Source organism: Canis lupus, chromosome 26, assembly GCF_048164855.1.
Source record: "Canis lupus baileyi chromosome 26, mCanLup2.hap1, whole genome shotgun sequence".
Lineage (NCBI taxonomy): Eukaryota > Metazoa > Chordata > Mammalia > Carnivora > Canidae > Canis > Canis lupus.
Genome location: NC_132863.1, coordinates 9,080,368 through 9,106,077, shown reverse-complemented (window position 1 = coordinate 9,106,077; position 25,710 = coordinate 9,080,368). Strand labels below are relative to the sequence as shown.

Here is a 25,710-nt window from a genome sequence, read left to right as displayed (position 1 = left end):
AGTTTTAAAATAGTTTCTATGATTTTATTATAACTTGCAATGCTTCTTTTATTCATGTTACAAATTGCTTTCAGGGAATACATGATGCATTTAAAGGGACTGACGGTCAATAGTTGCTGTGGAAAGTGATTTGTGGACTTAACCACTTAATGTGATCTGGCAATGGCCCCTTTGAGCTGATCAGTAAGAACAGCAATGCCAAATTATAGTAAACCTCAACAGTTTTCAAGGAAGCAATATGGCTCTAATTGAGTAGAAGCTTAGCTAGTAGACCACAGCTATTTCTTTGTAGAAGGTCCAGTTGTGTAGTAGAGAGATTGTGTCTATGATGATTGCCTTGGTAAATGAAAACCAGAAGGAAGGGGGGCCCCCTGCATGTCTATTCTTGAGTCAGAAATAAGGGGACTTGGCCTGCATTCAATAAGGATATCTGTTTTTCTTTGCAAAAATATAGTCTGTAGGCACCCATACACATATGTACTTGCTCTGTAGGATTCTCTTCACTAAGACTTAAGTTTTGATGGACAGGGTTCTATCGTGAAGGAAAACCAAAACATTGAAGAAACCATTTTGAACCATTAAACAACATTAAATGGCCAGTGTTTCCCAACAGCATTTAACCATAGAAGCCTTTTTAATATTCATGGTGATTTCCTCTGTGGAACTTGCTTGAGTAATCTAGTCTTTCAACAGAGAGACAAAGTCTATGGGAGTAAGACACAGAAATCTTGTTGAATGGGATTTCTTTTCCTTTGTGTCAAGTGTGCTGGTCCCTCAATTTTTTCATTAGCCCACAGCCCACAGTCCTGTGGGCTCAAGTTGAGCTACCACTTGCCATTACAAAAACTCCTCGAGGTCTCTGATAAGTAGGCTTTGTGTTGTGCTTAGTTCCTGCCTGTCTTTTGGTCCATCATTCCACTAATCTGCTCTCTCTACCTTGCCATTCTGTACCCATTCCTTCTCAGATTACCACAGCCAATTTCTTTGAATTTCTGGAAACTTGGCTTGCTCAAAGCACTGATAAAACCATGTTATTAACTTATGTGTTGGTTTCTGAGCTGTTTCTGACTATAGACACCTTAGATTCCTCTTGGTTACAGAATCTCTGGTCTATCTCTGATGATGTGCAAAAAGGAAGACCCTTACAACCTGGCTGTTAGTCCCAGGACTCTATTTAGACTTCTTGCATTTGAGTCCTGTGTAACTTTTTTTGATACACACCTAGCTCATCACTAACTGCTTGGTTTCTCACTCCAATCCCAGAACCGGCAGTTCAAATTGAAAATGATCAGATATCTTAGAATCATCAGCCAATGAGCTTTTTGGACTATTGGTTGTTGAGTTTTGTTGCATTAAATGTGTCCTTCCTTCAGCCTCATAAATTTGTAGGACTACAAAGTTTGAGAAAAACTTGTATATAATATTTCATTAAATACCCCCAAGGATCTGCCCAGGTTAATTTTCTTGTCAAGGTTGGACAGTTTTCCTCACAGAATAGCAAGCCCATTGTTCTATAGAGCTGTGATAGATTCTATGCTTTCTTTTTAATGTAGGAACACTGGGACTTATTCTTTTGTTTTAACTTAGCTACACTTAGACCTTTCTAATAAGGAACAAAGCAAACTATGAACAAAGAAGCAAGCAGTAGTCTTTAGTTCCTGAGAAATTATTTCACATTACAAAGGAAAAGAAGTTACTTTCATGCAAATGTCAATTTTTTTTATTTTTCATCTTTCTACATAAAATGTTTAATGTTTCTATCTTGTGGAGCCCTTTTTTTACATCATTAGCAAATGTGATGCAAAAATTAAGCATCAGTTGAGCTTTTTCTGGATTACACACATTCTTACATTCTGTCTTCACATCATTATAACTTAACTTTGTGATTTATACTGGAAAGACAACTTTGGTGTCCATTTTACTTCATTATTCCTCAGCATTGTATTTCATCCACTTAGCTATTTCTGTGGCAATTTTGTTTTGATGAGAAGAGATTGCCCAGTGTAGCCACATCACAATAACTATGAGATAAAATCCAGTAGGCCCTGCTAGCTTTTGATGAGTTCTTGGATCCCATCCACACAAAAGAAGCATATGAAAATAAAAATGATTATTCATCATTTTGCATTCAAAATTGTCCTGATTTAAGGCAGATTGAACTTTTATTTTTTTATTTTTTATTTTTTTTTAAAGATTTTATTTATTTATTCATGAGAGACACACAGAGAGAGAGAGAGAGGCAGAGACACAGGCAGAGGGAGAAGCAGGCTCCACACAGGGAGCCCAACCTGGGACTTGATCCTGGGTCTCCACCATCAGGCCCCAGGCTGAAGGTGGCGCCACACCGCTGGGCCACCCGGGCTGCCCAGATTGAACTTTTAAAATAAATCCATCAGGAAAATTGTGAACTTGCAGTCTGATTTTATTTGATAAAGCATTTGTAAAACTAAGAATGCTTCCCTAAAAGTCAGCTGTTGATGTAAGAAGTACAATGGCAAGGCTAGACAGTTTGGAGACTTGCTTTGGAGACTCAACACATACATATATATAAATATGTATGTTTTGTATATTTATATATACATGCACATACATACATGTTTATATATAAATATATTTATGGATGTGGCTATAGATATATGAGCTTTTGCCTAAATTATTTCCTGATGTGTTTAGGTGTAACATTCACCTCATTTCTTGTTTCAGCTTAAATCTCAAATGTTAGGGCAGACCTAATTTTTTGATATCTCATTCCACAAACAAGCTCCTTACAATATATGTCTCCATGAAGAGATGAAATAAAAGCATCTCTTGAGAAGAAGTAGAGCATTGGACTTAAGTACAAAACTATGGAACCAGATTGCCTAAATATCTCCTTTATCACATTGGTAGATTGAATTACTGGCTCCGAATCTAAACCACGCTTTGTATCTGCACCCTTGCTATTGTCTGAGTTAGGGGAAAAAAATATGTTCTTGTTCCTAGACTTTGGCTTCAACCATTTGGATTCTTTTAGCCAATGAAAAGACACAGGAAGTGATCCTTTGTCATTTCCAAGGCTCGGCCTTGAATGTTTTCACTCTCTCTTCTTAATAATTTTACTACTACCTTGAGAATACTCCCCAGGTAACTTGTTAGTCCAGAAAGGATAAGGAGAAATAGGTAAAGCCAAACTTAAGTATAGTTTTCTAGGACAAGCCATGAAAGACTTTAGAACATGGCAGATGTTACCTACATTGGCTAAATTGTAAGAGTCCACACAGACACACAGACAGACAGAAACACACACAGACACACACACACACACACACATATATATACATGCACACATGCACACGAAGTCTGAAATTTTTGGTTTTGGTCTTAAAAAGAAAAGTAAATGTTTTTTTCAACAGAAAATATTCTGAATCCTGCTGAAATTTTAATCTATAAAAAATTTTCATAGCATCATAAAACCTCATATTTGTATTTTACTTTTAAGTTTCTCAAAGCATTCCATCCTTGTGATCTCATTTTATCCCCACATCATCCTGGTGAGGTAGAATGGCTTTATCTGCATTTTACATGTTGGCCTTGATCGTGGGGTGGACCACACAATGCTGTGAGCAGAGAATGAGCTGAGCAAAAGGTAATACGTGAGAACAGAAGGAATATGAAGGCAGAGGAAGATCAAAGATCCAGTGCCCGCAGGAATCTGAACAAAGTTTATCATCTTTTCAGGTGTTGGGATCCAGTCATGATGGGGGGGGGGGGTTCAGTGTGAAAGGGGGAAGGCTTAGAATGATTATGGGAGACAGAGACAGTGGTCCTTGACTGCATTTTGTTGAACGTTTTTAAGGGAGAGGTAATTTGCAATGTGTCCACATGGACATCCAGCCCTAGAAAATTGAGATGGCAAAAATAAACGAGTGGGTTCCATTTTAACCCCATTATCTCCCAGAGTGCAGTAAGAATGGAGCTAAATTCAGGGAGAGAAAATAGGAAGCCAAGACAAGGGGGAAAGGAATTAAAACAAATTAGACAAGTGTGTTGAGCTTGATTAGGGGAGGAGGTTGAAAAGGTATTGTACATGAGAGACCCAAGAGAAGAGTAAATGAGATGAGGTGTCTGAAGCAAGACTCTTCCAGGGTTCCAGCTGCACACTCCCGCTCAAGAGTGATGCAGAAAGAGATTTGAGTCTTTCTTGATACCATCCCCAAGTATTAAGAACCACTGTCAGGGTGGGCTTATGGTTTACCAATTCCAGCAGGGCTAGATCTGCAGGTGCCTGGCACTCATTTGTGGTACCTAGGACATATACTGATAAAGACATCAAGAATTATAAATTTTGAGAGTAACTAAGCCCTTAGAAATTTCCAACGTAAGCCCCTTTATTTCAAAGGTGATAAAATAAATGGAGGTTTAAGGGAGTCTGTATTTTGTTAATAATCAAGACCCAGAACTGATGAGCCAAAAATCCAGATACTTTTAAAAACCAAAATTTACTCTTTTTTTGTTTGCACTTAGAAGACACCAAAAAAATTGGCCAATGTTAGTTTACTTCTTCTCAATTTCCCTTGTTCTCACAATAATGAAAATAATCCCCCAAAAGTATCATGTTGGTTGCCTTGCTGTTTTGAACATCAAATAATAATTCTTGTCATTATTCATTTTATTGCTTGTATAAAAGAAATGGATAGATGATAGATAGATAGATGATGATAGATGATAGATAGATGATAGATAGATAGATAGATAGATAGATAGATAGATAGATAGATAGATAATAGATAGACAGATAGATAGACTTCCTGAAGTTGTATGGAACATGGAATACTCTCTATCTCTTCTGCGCTAGGAATTTGCTTTATCTCTCAAGAAATGAACATCTGGCCTTACTTAATAAGCTAGCTGATTTATTTTTGAATATTAAGATGGATTACCCAAAAGAATTTGATAAGAAATGAACTATATTCTAAAGCAGAGTTATTTGGACAGAAGACAGGAAACAGAAGACTAGATCTTAATCTCCACCCTTTTCTTCACCACCTGGTGGCCCTGAATTCACCATTTGAACTCTGTGCTACACTCACCTTATTTAGGAAATGGAGCCATTCATCACACCTCTTCTCTGGACACCACAAGTATAATAGTGAATTAAATGAGGTAATGGACATGAAATACACTCTGACACGGAAACAGAGTTTTATGTTGATGCCAACTGGCATTGTTATTATGCATTTATCATCACCATTTCCTGATCCTTACCAACTGACTAGGTTAGAACAAGTTCAAAGAAGGCAGGGGCTCATTTCTGGAAGTTAACTCTAATTTGCTATTTAGGTAAAGTATGATTACTGCACTTCCTAAAAGTACAGAGTGAGCAGAATAACATTTTTCATGTGAACAGTTTATGCCAATTCATGTTCATGTGTTGGTACGGTTATTTTAATTCCACGTGATATTTTTCCTATAGTGCTTTTGCTTTTGAAACAGCATAATAAAGTGACTTCTGCTAAATAAATAGGCCTGTTTACAATAACTGATAGTTAAGTGAATTTATGCAGGAGGCATTTTGGTGTTGTGGACCAAATTAACTAGCTGAAAATCCATTAAATTCAAGGCTCCAGATGGATATTTAGGATAATTTCTAAAGTATAAATGTAAAAGTCATGGTAGAATTTTCTTTGGCATATGCATGGAATTTCTACCATGGGCCCATTTAAAAAATCAATATCATAATAATTACATCAAAGCAAAAATAACAAAACTTTATGTGCATGATCAAAAAGCTGCAACTGAAAAGTCCAGCCACTCCAGAAAAATGAAATATACGTAATTAGTATCTGCAATTTTCATTGCTCCCTGGCACCCCTGAATTTTAATGGCAAGTCATGCTGTAGCCTCTATGAATTAGACATCAGTAATGACTGTGGTTTTGTGGCATTAAAGGAGGAATATGAAGGGTGCTCTCTCACTATTCACCCATCTCCACTCCTGCTTTATATGCATAATCTCTACCCCACCCCTCACAATCCACTTCATTTGGGTATTCTCTCTTGCCAATGGCCAACTATCTCCCCATCTGCCTGCAGATATTTGAATGACAAAAATGTGCATTACTTAAAGAGAAAATTTTACATTGCTTAAGAGAAAACTATGAGTAGGACCAGAAACCTAGAACATATAGAAGTTTTGCTAGTGCTGCCAACAAAGGGACTGAGTCATTCAATGAACCAGTCACCAGGACTGCGTTTAGTGACATGATACAAAACCCTGCCAGGAGCCAATCTGCCAAAAGCATTATGAGAGACTCTAGGGTAGTATAATTACAAGGTCTATGTAGTCAGGAAGCTTATAACCCAGTTGGGAAACACAATGATCACATATCATCATCAGCTTATCAAACATCCCTCCTTCCTATTGGTCCCTGTAATTACTAGCATTCATTGAGCACTTGCTGTATGCTTAGCACTTCATACAGATCATTATTTATTCCTTGCAGCAGCCTGTGAGGTAGGTGAAAGCATAATCCCCATTTTACAGATATGAAAACTGAGCTTTAGTGAGGTTAAGTAACTTGCCCAGGGTTCTATAGCTAGTAAGTGGCAACAGCAGCATTTGTAAGCAGGTGCCGAGCCTACACTGTCTACCTGGCAGTGTGATATTTGTGTAAGGGCTTATCTCTTCTCTCAAGGAAAATCTTGAAAACAGGAAATTTCTGTCTTACATATCTCATGCCCTCCATAAACCCTGCCATTGTTTGCAGAATGAAAACATACCTTCCACGCAATATTTATTGAATGCCAGATCTATATTTAATACACAGTGATGATGTAAGAGGATCAGACAAATTACAAGGTAGTACCAAAAGGCATCACTAATGAACTAGGATACATGCCAGCAGCAGATTTTTTTATCAGAAATATGATGAAAAAGAGAAATTTTATGGAAATCATAAAAGTATGTTGCAAGAAAGTATTTTATGGAAACATCATCAAATAGTATTTTGATAATTACTAGAATGTTAGTAAGAGAGATCACACATAATGGCACTCAATTACAGTATAGTCTAATTGGCTAGTGCAACTACGGTTCTCAAAGTCAAGGTTTGGGATGTGCTGGGTTGAATAGTGTCCCTCCAACGTTCACATCTATGTTGAATCTCAAAACGTGAACTTAGTTGGAATAGAATGTTGGCAGATATAATTAATTAAGATAAGCTCATACTGAGTTAGAATGGACCCTAAATACAATGACTGATGTTCACATAGGAAGACCATGTGAAGGCCATGTGAGGAAGTACTGACCAGGTGCATGGAATTGTTCAGGGGTGAGGGATATTTGTTAACAATGTTGTTTCCTGGGCACCACTCCAAACCTACAAATCATAGTATCTATGAGGGAGATCAAGATTCATCATTTTTACTTGGAGATCTTATGCTTGAGGCTTGAAAACAATGACTTTTGGAGATCTGAAGATGTCTAAGACATAGTAATTCTCTCTACTGGGCATACTTCTTGGTCAATGGAGCTGAGTCATCTGAGGTCATTTAACAAGGGGTAACTTTAACTTGCAGCAAAAACCTGCTCTAAATGTGCAGAGAAGTGGATGCCATCGTGAATAGGGTAAATGTGTTAAGGATTCACAAATCTCATTTTGGTCCCCAACTTCAGGAGACAGTGAACACCCTAGAGGTGTTAAATAACATCTGCATGGTTTGTACACAGGCCAAACCAAACTTTGTTAAGAGTGACTGTACCATTTTATTCAGTTGTTCCTGTGAGATAATTATTTCACACACACCATCCCATTAAATATTCTAGACAACCCTCTGGTATCAGTCCATCACTCATCCTATTTCACTGACAAAAATATTGAGATGAGAGTAAACAGTCCACTGAAATGACAAAGTGAATACATAGCCAAATCCACATACAAAATCTGGACTGTCTGGATTTAAGATTCTTCCCTTTACTCTTTTCCATTCTACCATAGGCTCCAGAAGAGAGCATCTTGTTTGCAAAAGCCACATGGCTTTTCTGAAATTTAGCCTTGTTGATGCATGGAGTGAACTTGAAGTCATAGTGTAGACATGGCATCTTTTCTGAGGGCTTTGATTTTTCACAGACATTTAGGAAAAGAAACGTTTTTTACTCTAACATAGGAACCAATGTATAATTGAGTAAAAGTTTAAAAAATGTATTATGTTTTTAAGATAAGAAGTGTACATTTAAAGAAGTTTCACAATTGACCAGAATGTTTCAGGCCCTCATCGGCAAGCTGGGGCCAGGTAGGATCCCCATTTAGAACTGTCAACATTCTAGGCTACTTTATGGCTGATACTGAGAAGTAATCTCACAGACCTTCTCCCTGATTTTGCCCCACACTGAAGTGCCTGGAGTGACATGGACATGTTATTAGTTTGCTTTAATTACTTCTTTTCCATTGGGTTCTACCTCATTTTGCCTCTCTAGTATGTTCTGCAAAATGGAGGCATACCCAGAAATTTATTTACTTTATGGGGAGTAGTGATGTTCTTTAATCTGAGCACCCTGACTTTTATTTCTACTGCATTTCCCCAGTGGGTGGCAATGAAAGAGTTGTTTTAGTCCATTTTGGCAGAACAAAGTAATTTGCTGGTTAGGCACCAAGGGAAAAAAAAAAAAAGGTCTTTCCATTGCCCAGCACCATTGCAATCTTATGTAAGCCCATGACACATGCAGTCTAGAAAAATACGATTAACCATTTTAGACCCACTGGTTAGAGAGGCATGGCTAAAGGTCAGAGTTGCTGACTGGCATAGAAAACATAGAGGCTGCTGCGTGACTAGCCTTTATGGTAAAACTAATAAGGTAGCAGCAAGATCCTCAACATGGGGGTGGGGGTGGGGGAAATGCAATTCCCTAGAAACCAGGACCTTTGTCAAAGTCAACGTTGTTGAAAGCTTTATGGCTTCTGCACATCCAGTTCCCCAAATATTTGACGCGACACTTGAGTACACTTTAAAATAATTTGTTTTCCAGAATATGTGTATATGTTGCACAGCTTGGAAATTAAATCAAATAGAAACAATAGAATCCCAGTTAAAGCTTTTCAATGAACACATCACCAGTGGGCCTTTCCAAATACTGCTTACATCTGTCCACAAAATCAAAATGTGACTCCCCTTTCCCAACCATCCCCCAAAGTATAACATAGAGAATTGGTTTGTTTTTAATGACTAAATCACCCAGTGACGTTCATAGAACAAATTCATGCTTCAGGTGGGAAGCTGAGTGTGAAACTCTGGCAATGTTATTTGAGGAATGTGTCTCTCTAAGCTATTGAGTCAGTTACTCTAAATTGTGTCAATATGCCAATTATGCCCATACATCTTTGTAATTTGTGCACTTCCTCTCCTTCCATGGTTGGAAGGATCATTATTGGATGCAGCATTGATGTGGATAGAGCATCATTTTCCTGCTGAAAATGCAAACAAGGCCTTTATTTTTACTGCTCTTAAATTTGACCTGTAACTGGCATTAGAAACATCAGTTAAAACCAAGAAACAGCCACTGCAGCATTTAGCATCACAGATGCTGGAGCAGGATCAAGTCGGGAAAATAGATTTTTAAAGGATTACAGCAGCAAACGTTACATAACAAGCCTCAGTATAACGGTGGGACATCTGTTGGCTATTTTCGGAAAGCCATCATTCTATCATCCTTATTAAAATAATCTTAGTGGATCCTTGCTTTTTTGTTCTTTTTTTTTTTCATATGCCCCCCTCTCCTACAGTAATTAAAAAAGTTGATATGCAGTTGACATTTCTATATTCTAGTCTTATGTGCATTTTCCTTTGTTTTTGTTTTTGGTCAGTGGTTGTTTTCTCCTTTGTTATTGTTTTAATTGTCTTCTTTCATAGAAAAAAAAGTCTGTCTAGTAAGAAATTAGAATAATAATAGTTATTTTGCAAATAGTGTTCTGATTGCCCTGAGCTTCCACATATTAAACCAAATGCCTCCGAGTCCAATACAGAAGTATTCAGCAACTATTAGCCCTTTTACTTTACTTTCCCTGCCCCTGCGATTTTAATATTCATAATGGATTTGGTTTTAAAAAGGAGAGTTTAAAAGACTGAATTATACTTTAAGATTATAGTATTTAAAGGATAAATATTTTTGCAAGTTCAAATATCTTGATTTATGATTACCAACATCTATTTATCTATTGACCTACCTACTTGTATCATGCAAATGTATCAATATAGCAAACATGCTAGCATTATGTCACTAAGTCATGATTTTCTGGGACGTGAGATTACAATCCCCGTGAAGAGTATGGAACAGTGTGGAGTATGGAATAGTACTTGGAGGTGGGTATGGAATAGTACTTGGAGCCACCACCCAGCAGAGCCTGTCTTCCTGGAGGATCAGGAAAGATTGGGAGGAGAAATGCTGTTTTTATGTACACCCAAGCATGAACATTTGACACAGTCCATTAAACAAAAGATCATGTGACAAAACTCAAGATTAAATACCATTTTGCAGAGGGCTCCTTGGGCACTAACCCAAGTCCCTGAGGGAGACTTAACAACCTCAGGGGTTTTCTCTGATAAATATTTGAAGATAATTTATGGATAAGACCAATGGAAGTTGTGAGTTCGATATTCAAAATATAAAGTGTCTCTCAGCCTTTTTTAAACCTGCCAAGGTGATGACAATGTGGTTTAGAAAGATGATGTGAAGAATGGATGTACCACAGAGGGGCAGAAGAGAGCAAAGGTAATTTCTTCCAGAAAGAGAGCTGGGGCCAACACTTATACCATTTTCTCAAATGGACTTTCTTTTTGAAGTCCCTGACTCAAGGAGTTGTAATCAGGTCATTGAAAGCCTACTGGCCTGGTGGAGCAGTATGATGGAAGCCTTCTGTACCTGAAGCTGACTACATTGGCTACTAGGTAGAAAGATGACTAAAGAGAAAGGTGATGCCTCCCCAGGGACTACAGTCTAGTTGAGCACAAGTTCCTCTATCTGGCATTCAAAGAAATAGTTGAGATGAAGTAGCTACAAGTAGATACAAGTACAAAATAACAGTCCATGGTTTGGAGCTTATAGCTCTCTAAGAGAAGACAGTGACTGAGAGGAGATGAAGACCTCTTTCCTCCCCCCCTCTGTCTTTTATACCATCCACACAAACACCCGGCCACACATATACCCCCACCATATACACACACATCTCTGCTGCCAACACCCCCCACCCCCCGCCGAGGGGGCATTTTTTTGGATAGAACCACTTTGATTTGCTACTTCTTATTGTATGAGCCATGAACCTACAGAAAATTACTCAAGAGTGATTGTTCTCTTGGGCTTTGCTGTTGAACAAAAAGAGTCTTTCTTACAGGAGTGGGAGGGGCACCAGCTTGAGAAAAACAGCTTTTGTCCTCACAAAATGCTCTTTCAGATGATATGTTAATGAGATTCCTTTGAACTATAAATGATATCTGCACGCGTGTCAGATGCTAATGGAAATGTTGAGAAAATGAGAATGCACACGATGGTTTGCATAGTTATGTGGTAGCCCTCATCCGTTAAGCATTGTGACCAGGCTTCAGAGCCACCTTGAGACTTGGAATAGCATTCCCGTTTTTGAAAAGAGATATTTATTTTTAGGGTCATGATTTGTTGGCTTTATAAAGCACTGTCCGCCATAGGTAACCTCATAAGCAGCAATGAATGACAATTCTTCCTTGAAATTTTTAATTACTGTTGACAAAAAAAGAGTAATTACTAACTTTTGTAGCTGAACCACCTCTGCAGATGTTCTTAATCAAATAAAAGAAAAAGGAATCAGAGTGTTCTCAGAAGCCGGAGTATGAAATATACAATAGGGGATTGCAGCTGGGTTAGCTGGGTTGACATGAAGCTGCATGGGTGCTTGATAAACAATAGCTCCATCATTGGAAGGGTAATTTCATGTCACAGATGAAATTGTGAAGAAGAACTTTGAGTCAAAAGACCTATTTCTGGCACTTCCTTCTCAGTTGAAGGGTACTGAGGGCACCATGAGAGTCAGAGCAAAATGTGGGAAGGAGATCTAGACCTTTACTGAGAAGCTGATTTATATTAAATTAACCCTTGATCAGCTGGATACTGAGAAGATAAGTTGATATTTGACCAACTGGTTTCCCATTTTCTTCTTCATTTGGGTTTTCCCCACAGCACACCCTGAGACAAAGATTCGAGGGCAGGTAGATCATTTGCAGGTGAAGGAAGGGTAAAGAAGGTAAACTTAGGGCATGCAATCCAGTTACCACCCTGAGCAACCAGAATTTTATCCTCTTGGGGAACCCTGATCTTTCCCACCTGTGGGCAATGAAGCAGGGGTATTTAAGCATCAACTCCTGCCAGTCTTTGATCTAGAGGTGGTGGGTAGGAAGCATTAATTCTTCCAACTCCCAGATAACTAGATATGTGGTCAGAAGCTCCTAGCAGTAAGAAAACCTTCAGGCAAAGAAATTCAGATGCCTGGGCATTCTCTGGTTTCTACTACTAAGACCTCCTGAGAGGATATGGAAAGGGCACCAAAGTGCCTGTCAACAACACCTCTCTTGACCACTTGGACTCACTTTATCTTTTTTTTTTCAATCTTACCTGTTAAGACCCATCTGAGTTACTTACCTCTTACACAAAGGAAATTGACTACTCTTATATAAAAGGATACATCTAGCATTAGAAACAAGAACTACATCTTGTGTTCTACACTACAGATGTGTCTCAGCTGTGGGTGGCTTCAGCCATGTTAAGACAGACCTTACCTTGACTTGTTATGGCTGTCATTATTTAGTTGCAGTGTGCCCATGGGCCTGGTTTCCCATCTTCAGAATACACAAAGAGCTCTAAGAGGCCCATTTCCCCAAGAATGATTTGCAGATGGAGCTTCAATCTCAACAAATCTGCTGTCACATTATTTAGGACACATGTATAGTTTATGTTGGCTTTTAATGCTCTTTTAAAACCACTCTTGGCCCTCTTAACCATTGGTCTGACCAAGCTGAGAATATGGTTGCTTCTCCACAGGGAGCTGATAGCAAACTTAGGTGGTAGGCAGAAATTAGGCAGCTGACTTCATGTCTGACTGTCATTTGCATCATTGAAAATGACATAAAAAATGGTCATGAAAAGAAAACAATTTGGGTTGCCAAAAGTAGAGGTCATAGGTCAAGTTTTCTGGGAAAGAAACCGAGAAGATTTTCAAGTCAGAGGTTTAGTGGTTCATGCTCTTGATCAATACCTGGTGGGCAGAAGGATGGAATGAGGGAAACACAGCTGAGAAGAGGGAGAAGTTGAAACCGTCAGGAGCTCTGATTCTGGCAAGATGAATTCGTTTGCCAGGGCTGCCATGACAAGTTTCACAGACTGGGTAGCTTCAACAACAGAAAAACTATATTGTTTTTATACTTCTGGAGGCTAGAAGTCTGAGATCAGTAGGATCAACTTCTCCTTGGCTTATAGATGGCCTTCTTGTCCCCATGTCCTCACATGGTCTTCACTTTGTATGTGTTGCTGTCCAAATTTCTTCTTCTTATAAGGATGCCAGTCATATTGGATTAAATCCCACCCTAATGATCTCGTTTTACTTTAATTACCTCTTTAAAGACTAACTCCAAATTCAGTCATATTGTGAGGTCCTGAGGGTAAAGATTTCAACACATGGATTGGGGTGGGGCACCATTCAGCACATAATTGATGGCCTTCAGAGATGCATCAAATTGAAGAAAGGGGTATGAGGCTTTAGACTGCTGGATGAGTCAGTCACTGGGTGCAGGCTGATTCCAGAAAGAAGGTCAGCACATGTGAGATGCTCTTTGGCAGAGGACGGTCCTCTGTAAGTATCTCCTCAGAGTTGTCAGCCACCAACATTTCCAGCAACAGGAAGAATGAATCTTCCCATCCTGAAAGGAGAGAGCAGATAGGAGCAGCACAGCAACAGTACTCTATCCACTTGTGAAAAGGAAACCTGTCCTGTCTTCCACTCAAATTTTTACCCAATATCTCCTAGGATCATTTCTTTGGTAACAAAGGCAGGACTTGCTATACCAGTATTTAGAACTGTAGGTTCTAAGCCCTTGTGTGCCTGTGTCTTTTCTATGCTAAACATATGGAGTAGCTTCAAGTACCATGACAGATGTGTCATTTGTGAGGGTGTCCATTTTGATCGATATGAAGCAGACTTGGAAATTAACTTGTACAAATGAGCCTCCAGCTCAAATCAAAATAACACTTGGTTCTTCAGCTACATGGCCATTTTTTTCATACAGAGTTGAAGAAAAGTCAAAAAGAGCAATTTATCAAAACAAAACAAGAAGACTGAATCATGCTGCCACAGAGTGGTGACAGACGAACTGAGTTTGTGGAAAAAGCCCCCCAAAATAAAGGATCCTTTTTATGCATGCAGAAGCAATTTCAAAATGCAAAAATGCCCTTTTAATGTTTATGGATTATAAATGTTCTCCGACTCATCCAAAAGTCTCTCGGAACATGGAGAACAAAATTTTCCCGTTCTGTAATTTGAAGGTTGAAATACTAGTGTCAGTGGCGAGGTGCACAAATATGAAAATACTTAATATCTCCAAGAACCTGGAGAATGATATTCAATGACATTTGACAAGGATATTAAAATATCAGAGCAGACTCCTAGAGGGTCTTCTGAAATCTTCTTTATTATTGCAGCTCAACTGTTCATTTACTTTTTTTCCCTTGCTCTTCCCTTTCTCTGGCTGATGTGGTCAGACACACAAAAAATAGCAATTTTCTATATAATATGGCCCATTTTCGTAAATGTTTCTTTTAAGATAGAATTCCTCAGCAACATTGAGGAAATGCCTTTCAGCAGACCAGTTGGAAAAAGTGCCTCCAGTGTTCTCTATCTGGCTTATCTTTTCCTTGATCTGTTTGAAAAGATCAGGGTAGAAATAAAGGATTCACCAAGTGAACAGTGATTATACCCACATGCCAGCACTTTGCTAGGTATTTCAAGCACCTCATTAATGACAAATTTACGGATAACCAATATGTATGGAGTACCTCCTATATGTCAGACTCTTTACCAAGTGCTTTATTTTATTTATTTATTTATTTATTTATTTCTTTATTTATTTATTTATTCATTTTTATTTTTATTTTATTAATTTTTTTTTTTTTTTACCAAGTGCTTTAGATCAAATATCTCATGTGGTCAGGTAAGATTCTAAGAGTCTTCCAAGAGTCCCAATATCTGGTGTACACACACCCTCTCCCAGTTCTTCAAATAATAACTTAGGTACTGCTTGAAGGGATTTTGTGGATGTCTTTAAAAGATCCTGAATCAGCTGAGCTTAAGATAGGGAGACTCTCCAGGTGGGCCTAACCTAATCATAGTTCTTTATATCTTAGAGGTCAGACATGAAGGAAGTCAGAGATTCAAAATCAAAAAGGATTTGATATACTTTTGCAGGCTTGATAATGGAGGCAGACATCTGGCAAATAATATAATGGCCCCTAAGGAGCTGAGAGTCATTCCCCAGCCCACAGCCAGTGAGAAAATGGGAACCTCAGGCCTGCAGCTGCAAGTAACTGAATTCTGCCAACAGCAAGAATGAGCTTAGCAGTGGATTTCTTTCCACAGCCTCCAGAAAGGAATTCAGTCTAGCTGACATCTTGATTTTACTCATATGATATCCTGATCAGTGAGCCTAGTTACACCAGACCTTTAACCTACAAACTGTGAGCAAATAAGCAGGGTTTGTTTGAGGCCACAGTGGTAATTTGTTATGTAGCAGTAGAAAACTAATATACTGACCACCACAAGATCAATGTTTCAATTTAAGAGATGAGGAGACTGAGATTCAGAAGGGTTAAGTGGCAGGGCACCTGCATGGCTTAGTCCGTGTCCAACTCTTGATCTCAGCTCAGGCCTTGATCTCAGGGTTGTGAGTTCAAGCTCTACTTTGGGCTCCATGCTGGGCATGGAGCCTACAAAGGAATAAGAAAGAGAAGAAAGAAAAAAAGAAAGAAAGGAAGAAAGAAAGAAAGAAAGAAAGAAAGAAAGAAAGAAAGAAAGAAAGAAGGAAGGAAGGAAGGAAGGAAGGAAGGAAGGAAGGAAGGAAGGAAGGAAGGAAGGAAAGAAAGAAAGAAAGAAAGAAAGAAAGAAAGAAAGAAAGAAAGAAAGAAAGAAAGAAAAGGAAAGGAAAGAAAAAGAAAAAGAAAGGTTAAATGACTTCCTCAAGTTCAAGTCCAGATTGGAACATAGGCAGCTTGTTACATGGAGGTGACTGGGTGTGAGAGGCAGAAGTCTAAGATATGTCCCAGATGCCTACCCCCTTGTGTGCACACCTTTTCCAGTCTTCTGCCCTTGAACATGAGTGGCACCTATAAATATGATTGAATAAGTTACTCCCTTGATTAAGAAAAAGGTTTGTTTTGTTTTTTTTTTAAGATTTAATTTATTTGTTTGACAGAGAGAGAGAGAGAGAGCATGAGCAAGGTGAGGGGCAGAGGGAGAAGCAACTCCCTGCTGAGCAGAAAGTCCAATGTAGGGCTCCATCCCAGGATTCCAGGATCAGGACCTGAGCTGAAGTCAGATGCTTAACTGACTGAGCCACCCAGGCATCCCAAAAGAGATTTCTGTAGCTGTAACTAAGGCATTTGATCAGTTGAATTCATTAAAAGGGAGAGTGATACGGTTGGCTGACCTAATTAGGAGAGCTCCAAAATGATTCTAGAAGTTGAAGGTGGAGAAAGTCATAGAGATGCACTCTTGCTGGCTTGGGATAAAGAAAGCGTTCATGTCTTGAACTGCCTTTCAGGACCCCATGGCAAGAAATTGCAGGTGGCCTGTAGAAACTAAAAACTGTCCCTGGTTGACAGTTTGAAGTAAAACAAGGACCTCTCTTCTACCATTATGAGGGACTATAAATTCTTCCAACAACCTGAATGAGCTTGGAAGAGGACCTCAACCTCAGGTGGGAAGTGCAGCATGGCTAATACCCTGATTTCAGCTTTTGAGATCCTGAGCAGAGGACTCGATGACGTTGGCCTGGACTCTGATCTACCTACAGAAGCTGAGATCATGTAACTTTGTGGCTTTAAGCAGCTCAGGTCCCAGTGATATTTATGCAGCAGAGCACTAACACAGTAGGAGAAGGGCAGATGGATCTCCAATATTCCACCTGTTGGAAGAGGGAGGACCAGAACCCAGACATCCCAACTTTTGGGTTTTGTTCTCTAATTAATCAGCAGTGACCTCATACCTTTGCCATTCCATGTAACCTTGATGGGCTCAGCACCAAGCAAGCTCCAATTGTCGTGGTCTTCCAACCTCCCTCAAAACCTTTCCTTCTACAGCTTTGATGCTTAAGCCCTGAAATTTGACTCACTTATTGGCAGCAGCCACTATTTGATGAAGATACCCCAACATCCAAGCTTGCATAGTGAAGCTGTTGGATTATCTTTCAGGAGGCCTGAGACTTCACCCCCATTGCCCATCGGGCTGCATTTACACAGGATAACCATCCATCAGTCTTAGTTAAAGCGGTATTTGCATGCACACCAGATCTTTGAATGTTTGTCATTTGTCATTGGGAAGCAAATTACATTCATCAGAATGCATTCATTTTCTCAGTCCCGCTGAACACAGGATAATCTTGGCTGTGTCAGCTGCCCTAGGACTGGTAACCGTGAAAAATGGAGGTCAGCTGTAGATATTCTAAACCTGCTTCACTGTGTAACCCTCTTCAGGGGCAGTGGATATGATGCTGAAAAAGATTAATAGAACTTATGTCATCATGTTTATGGGGCATAAAACCCCCAACTGTGGATTAATGGATATGTTGGTGAGAGAAATACATCTTTACTCCTTTATGCTTTGATGGGTGAGCTACAGTTGGCATCAGTGGAAATATATAGAGGAATGCCTTTGGAAGGTCAGCTTTTAAAGGACTTTTTTGACCTTGAAGTCAATGAAAATAGATTTTTGATTGTTGACCAAGACAACTGCACCAGGAGACTTTCAACCTTTAAAAAGATTCTATTGAAGTATAACATACAGAAAAGTACACAGATCCTAAGTGCGCTGCTTGATGAATTTCACAAGCTGAACACATCCGTGGAACCAGCACCCAGATCAAAATCCCAGCATCTCCCAGGCACTCCCCTTGGTTCCTTTTCACCAACCCTTACCCCAGGGTAATTGCTGTGCTAACTTCTAACACTGTAGATGATTGGTTATTTCTCTAACATTTTTAAATTTTAAAGAAATAGAGTCATCCAGTGTGTACCTTTTCCTTCTGGATTCTTCTACTCAATGTTTGTTCATTTATATTATTGCATGTGGTTGCAAACTTTCCATTCTTATTCACTTATAATATCCCACTGCATGGATAGATCACAATGATTTATCCATTCTATCATTTTAGGCATTTAAGTCGCTTCCAATTTGGAGATATTACAGATAGTGCTGCTACAAATATTGTGATATGTGTCCTTTCATGAACATATATGTATATTCTGCTAGGCATTTACCTAAAAGTAAAATTGTTGGTTCATAGGATATGCAAAAATTTAGCTAATTTAGTGAACACTGCCAAATAATTTTCCAAACTGGCTGCACCAACTTTTACTCTCCAAAACAGTATATGAAAGTTCTTGGTAATTCACATTTTTGCCAATACCCAATAATGTCTTTTCTTTTAAAATAAAAAAATAAAGATTTTATTTATTTATTCATGAGAAACAGAGAGACAGAGAGGTAGAGACACAGGCAGAGGGAGAAGCAGGCTCCATTCAGGAAGCCCGACGTGGGACTCCATCCCAGGTCTCCAGGATCATGCCCTGGGCCGAAGGTGGCGCTAAACCGCTGAGCCACCCAGGCTGCCCAATGTCTTTTCATTTAAAAAAAAAAAAAAAAGAAAAGAAAGAAAAGAAAAGAAAAAGCTCTTTTAACTTTTATTACATTGTAGTTTATAGGCAGCATTGTTGTTTCTATTCTGAAACTAAGCCCTCTATGAAAACATGAGCCCTGTGTTCAAGGGGCATTGTGCTCAGCATGGTACCGTTGGATAGGATGGCAATTGGTTACAAATTCCTTGTGTCCTTTATATAGCTCCCTTCTTCTTTGCAAAATCACTGTAGGCTTCTCTATAATTCTGTTCTCAGGTCTTCTGGCAAACATAAAGGAAAGTCTACCTCTTAAAAAAGTTCTTTGGTTATGAAACTACATGTACTTGAAATGTATCTGCTGTATACTTATATTTTAGTCAAGTCTATTTGCCTAAGCATGTACTCTGCAAATATTTCCTGTTTTGCCTCAGGACCTATGCTATGTCCAGGTATTAAAAAAAAATGAGCACCACCCAATTCATCATAGGATTCTAGTTTAAGGCATAATGAGGATTACAGTTAAATTGATAATCCTAGAGGGCACCTGGGTGGCTCAGTTGGTTAAGCCTGCAGTTCAGATCATGATCTCAGGGTCCTAGGATCGAGCCCCACATTGGGCTCCCTGCTCAAGGAGTCTGCTTCTCCCTCTGCCCCCCTCCCTGCTCTCTCTCTCTCTCTCTCAAATAAATAAATAAAATCTTAAAAAAGAAAATTGTTAATACTAAAAATATTAATGTCACTTTTTGTATTATTTGTAATTATGTTTTGGCCTGGGGACCCATTTGAGTTTACTAACAACTTGTTAGTAAAAAAAAAAAAAAAAAAAGTACACGGAGTTGCTTTAACTGTAAAAGTGTATATGTACACTTTAGGAAGTTCACCAGGAAATTGGGCTGGAGCCAATAGAAATTCGTCTGGAAGGAAGTAATTGGACTTTGAGTAGCCTTGACAGGTTGTACACCTCCAAAAAGGAACACCTGTTATTTTTTTCCCTTCATTGTGTTCCTTTGCATGTCATTCAGTGAATTTTTGTTAAAAATTACATCAGTTGGGGTTTAACCAAAGATTCAGAACCTTGTGAGTGATATGGAATACAGGATGGATTATAGGGATTAGATCTTATACAATCGTGGGAGAAACTGGGGAAGTAAATGTCAAGGGGATAGTCGACACTGAGTAAAGAAAAACCCTTAATCAGGACCCATGAGAGGGAGCTAGTGAGGGAGTATATGGAAGGCCATTGCCTGTGCATCTTCAAGGTCTGGAGTATGTCAGCAGGGCAGGTGGTCCAGAGGTGGCAAAGAGAAAGGTGGAAGCAAAGTTGGGGAGAACAGGGAGAAAGAGGAAACTGTGAGAGCAAACTGGAACCCACATGGGCTAACTGTCATATGCATCTGTCTCCGCCGGCATGGAACCCTAAGGTACCATGCCCTACAGAAGGAGCCGGTGCCTTTGAAGCAGAGCTACATGTGTGTCCAGCCTAGACTCAGAGAACCTGAGATAGGAGGAAGAGCAGCAGCTGGAGAAGCTGTGAGCCCAGCTGCTACCCCTCACCCAGCTGATGAGCAACCCAGCTGATGAGCACCCAGCTGAGGAGCAGATGATGTACCCCACCTGGCCAGAGTCCTACATCCACCTGCCTAGTACAATGGCTGCAGCTGCACTTCTGCCCTCAAAATCTCATGGAAATTTCTCTGTGGCCAACCCTGACACAAAACCTTTCAGAGAAGTGTTATTCCAGCTTAGATAAACTGACATAGTACAAACTCACCACAGAGATAGACAATTGCCGGGATATTAAAAAGAGAGAAAGAAACTATGGACATACTATAATTCAGTTCAATCCTTCTCTATAGAAACATGAAAGCTGGATCCCAGAGAGACAGTGGCTTGTCCAATGTTACAGAGCTAGTGACAGGCCTAGAAACTCAGTCCCATGTGTCTCCATCTGTGTGATATCACAGAACACTGCATGTGAGGTTAAGATATCTGAGATTTTGTCAGTAATTGTTTGGCCTTGAGAAAAAAAAGCATTTATTCTGGATTCAAGTTTTCTTGTGAGAGAATGGCACATGGGCAAGGCCCATGAAATTGGAGGGGCTCAGTTAATATCTGTTACATAAATGAATAAATATAGCCTCTCAAGAACAACCATCTTACAAAATTATCCTATTGCCTAACATAAAAGAAAAATTGAAAATATGCTCCTGAGCTGCAATAGTGGGTCATTCTTATGTATCCTCAGGTAATTTATTTGGGGCTAGAATGAATAACCAGACTCTCTCCTTTGCATATATCAGATTTCCAATCCCTCAGCCATGTGGCAATTAGACTTTCTGTGTTCTTGTCACTCCATTGTGTCTTCTACTTGATCTTGATCCATTCAGTTTGAGCCTTTCAAGAGGGCTCATGTACCAGAAAAGTGAGAATCCAAACAACTGGCACCAGGAAGAAACCAGAAGAATATCAGATTTCTGGCTATGTGTTTCTGTTTTGTTCACAAATCTGCAATTTGGGCAGAGTTCAGTAGGAACAGCTGATTTCTGTTCCATGTGGCATCACCTGGGGTAGCTCAAAAACCAGGAGGTGAAATAATCACGAGGCTACTCCCTTTCAGCTAGGCTATCGGCTATAACTTGAACAAATGGATTCTCGATGTGGTCTATCTGCTTCCTCATGGGATGGAGGTTGGGTACACCCCAAAAAGACCAGACAGAAATTGTATCACCTCTTATGACATGGACTTGAAAACCACATAGTATTTCTGCCAGAGTTACTGGCAATCCTAGATTTAAGAGAAGGAAATAGAGATCCCACTTCTCGATGACAGAAGTATCAACATTACATTTTAAGAGAGTCTGAGGGATGGGGTATCTCATTGCATGCCAGCTTGGAAAATACAATCTACCACAGGCAGTGATCAATATCCACTATGAGTTTATAAACACAAAGATTGTTGACTAATGGAGCTCTTTTCCAACAATAACCCCAGAGAATAAGTTTATGCAGACATATATGAATACATTCACATGTGCATACATAACGAGTACTTGGCAAATGAGGGTTAATTCTTGGATTCAACTTGCTTCCAAGATATTTTCAGTGTTAAGCCCCAGGGTCAGGCAGGGAAATGGGCCACTCAATTAGTTTAAAATAAAAGTACTTTTCCCCCATCAGCCATCTACTCTCCGGGAAAATAAATCGGACTGCTAAATTTTGGACTCCTACCATTTCCATGGTAACAAAGCTGAAAATGCCAAAAGGTGGATTATACTTCTTTGCAATATTTAAGAAATCTGTATTTAGTTTCTACGGTGGTTAAAAGTTCATTTAACAGCAATGAGTAGCATTTCTACCACTAACCCTCCCCCATGCAAACACACATACAGGCAACAGGGGTATTTTTTAAAATACGTAATTTAGGGATCCCTGGGTGGCTCAGCAGTTGAGCATTTGCCTTCGGCTCAGGGCGTGATCCTGGAGTCCCAGGATTGAGTCCCACATCAGGCTTCCTGCATGGAGCCTGCTTCTCCCTCTGCCTGTGTCTCTGCCTCTCTCTCTCTGTGTGTCTCTCATGAATAAATAAATAAAATCTTAAAAATAAAATAAAATACTGTGATTTATACTGCATGACCATAAAAATAGGGGGAAATGAGACTGTCCAGTTTGGTCCCCTTAGACCTGCTTTGAATCAAATTTTCTTGTTTTGGTTTTGATCTCAGGTGACTTTAGAAACAATCTGACCATTTTGAAGCCTGGAGAAGTCAGCCATCATAGGTACAGAAGTAAGAATAATTATGGTGTTAGGAATTACAAATAGTTTAATACAGCCAGAGAGTAGAGTATGTCTAACACAGACCTTATTTTTTGTGTCAGAATTTTAAATTATAGTTTTTCAAATATGTAGAAAACCATAGAAAATATTATGATATTTAGGTACCTACCCCCATAGTTAATAGCTTTTACCCATTCTGCCACATTTCTCTAAAATCTTTTTTTTTTTTTTGCTGGAGTTCATGTGTGACATTTCTAGTTATGTTTCTGAATATCAGTGCTTATGAATGAATTCTACACTTTTATTATATCTTTGTGCTTTAAAAATTTGTTTAAACCGTATCATAGAGAATATGTTTTTTCTAACTCTTTTCTAGTGCTCAACATTACGATTTTTATCTTTAGCTACAGGCCATAAACACACCATAAGGAGAGCAGAGACGAGCATTCAGTAATGCACCGATAGCTAATCATTTATTCAACTAAATTTATATTTCACCCGAAGAGTGAGTTGATGGTGACAGTTTTTGCATTTGCTGAAAATGTTAATGATATGCAGACAGCACTGGACACCAGAAACTCAAATGAACACAGAGAAAAGAAAATAAGGTTTATTTACCACCCAGTCCTTCCATTTCCGAAGGCCAGATGCTTTCTCTTATAATCCATCCTGTGGGGGGAGGATTACTGGGGCTGCACGGTATTTGGTGATTATATCATCGATGCCCAGCGACGGCCCAGGAGGCAGCCTATCTGGACATGTGCAGGGATCAGGGAGCCACGTCTCTGAGCTTCCAACAGGGAAGCTGAACATCCTTTGAATCAGAGCCGTCCCTGCCCCGCCCCCCCCCCCCCCCCCCCTGTAGATTTTCTCTCCTGCTGGGTACTTTGAACTTGCCTAGTGTGAATCTGTATCCCACAGGCTTGGGAGAGCTGAAAGGCTAAGCGGATGACATCCATTTGGGTTGGTTCATGTCCTGCCACATGCACTCCCCACTTTACTCCCTATTGCCATGAGAAATGCCACACTTGATGTTCTAGTCAATTGCCAGTTGCAGTTTGATAGATCGAGTAATTTTTAACTTTTGATAGATTGTTAAAATAAAGGAACTAAAGGGAAGCTTATTTTCAAGACATGTAATTAAGTCACTGATTTAATATGAGATATACGTGAGCTATCAGATGTACTCCATCTCTCTTCTCTGTTTACCATACTATATCTGAATGTCTTAAAGAAACACCTTACATAGAGAAGCCCTCTCAAAACAGGAAAAGGGGACTACACGCATATTTTACTTTTGAGGTAACATTTATTCAATAATATCTACGAGATTAAAGTTATACTGACCTCATGTCACTGTCAACTAATTATATTTTATGTCTGTTGCATTTCTGAGTATGTTAAGCTACAAGCAAGTGACTTTGATGCAAATTAAACTGCAAGAAGCTTTTTAGGCCATATTCAAATACTAACAGGCTTGATTAAATTTATTCGTCTAAGAAGGATAGGACAAAGAGCTCTTTGTTTACTGACATAGTTTATTGTCATTCTGCTCTACGCCTCTCATATGGTTGTTTTATAGGACATAAAGTCTAGGTATCCTGTCGGAATCTCCAATCTTAGTTATAGCTTGCTGCAAAGTGGCTTATTGTCATTTATTATTTCTTATTTGATTTATATAAAATCTTTCCACCAAAGAGCCCATAGGCTTATTTACATAAAGAGGGCACACACACCAAGTCACTTGAACTTCACTCAAGTGAAGTTAACTATATACTTATTGTCATATAGTTAGCAATATAGTACCAAAAATCTACAAGTTTTGTTTCTTGCTCCAAAACCATGTTCTAGAATATTTCTCATATTCTGGGGTCATCATATTTCCTTTCACTTTGAGTATTTATTGTTTGCCTCTAGGTGGATCGGATCATCTTCTGTGTCTTCTTAGAAGTTGACTTCAAAATCTACAAAAAAAAAATGAGCGAGTTTTTCCCTGCAGGTGAGTAAAGTGATTTGTTTTCTTTGGAATTGAGGATTGGAGTGCAGGCATTGGGTATATTTCTATTTCGTTTCCTATCTTAAAGAAATGTTCCAAATATGATCAGCATACACCAGTAACCCCTGGCAAGTTTTGTCATAATTTTCAAGAACTCAAGGAGGTTACAAGAAATCTGAGCCCTCAACCTCTCTGTCTCAGGAGGTCATCATGTCATTTTGGGGAAGTTGGTTCATTTCTTGAATCTCAAAATCTCTTGAGCATCAAAAGTGAGGGGCTGAACCATTTTAGAATGGCTTCTAAAGACTCTTCTTCTGGCCCTAAATTGCATGCTCTGTGATTGGATCCCCACACATGTAGGTTGTCCAAACCTGTGCCTCCGTCCACCCTGTTCAACACCTTCATTGAAAATTGTGAGGAGCCCATTTATGGTTATAGCCAAAATTCAAACAATTCCTGCACTGCCTCTCTCTTCCCCCCAATTTTCGTGGCCCAAATTGCAATGAAGAAAGCAGCATTTCTGAGGACAATCCGAGAAAAGTGCTTATTCATCCTATTCCACATTTGAGAATGTAGGCAAAATCTCAGAGTTATTAAAGAACTTTGTTTACATTGATTGAATGTGTCATTAGATTTGGTTGGCCTGGTTAATTTGAATATTTCCCCCCATTGTTCCTCTTCTAGGCTTATTTAATACCTAGTTATTTTGATGATACCATTAAAGTCACAGTGATCAAGGTGCTTTTGTCAGCCATGGGAAGAATGGCTTCCATGAAATGTCAAACTACTTTGAGCGTTGTTGATGTCTGCCTTATTGGGAGCTTTCTTTTGAGGTTTCCATAGCCAGGTGAAGTGGCCTTCCCTATGCCCAGTACTCTGGCAGGTGGGAGGGAGGGAGTGGTGCACATTCACTGTCTTGGCAATCTGTAAAAGGCATCCAGTAAGTGTAAATCCAGGATTCCTTGCCCAGAGAGAAGAGTAGGATGCAGGTAGCTGTCAAGAACAGCCACAGAAAACTGCTGGGAATGTTGAACTTTGTGCTAATGTTCAAGGACTAAGTTCC

At 39.2% G+C, this 25,710-nt stretch overlaps 1 protein-coding gene across 4 annotated transcripts in view; it reads left to right on the top strand.

Moving 5' to 3' along the window:
- The window catches only part of MACROD2 (mono-ADP ribosylhydrolase 2), a 1,923,575-nt gene that overhangs the window by 1,716,352 nt on the left and 181,513 nt on the right, over window positions 1-25,710 (top strand). For all 4 annotated transcript variants that reach the window (XM_072800037.1, XM_072800036.1, XM_072800035.1 and 1 more), the window contains exon 9: window positions 24,569-24,650. In XM_072800037.1, coding sequence (XP_072656138.1) covers window positions 24,569-24,650 — 82 coding nt within the window. The remainder of the gene's footprint in view (window positions 1-24,568; window positions 24,651-25,710) is intronic.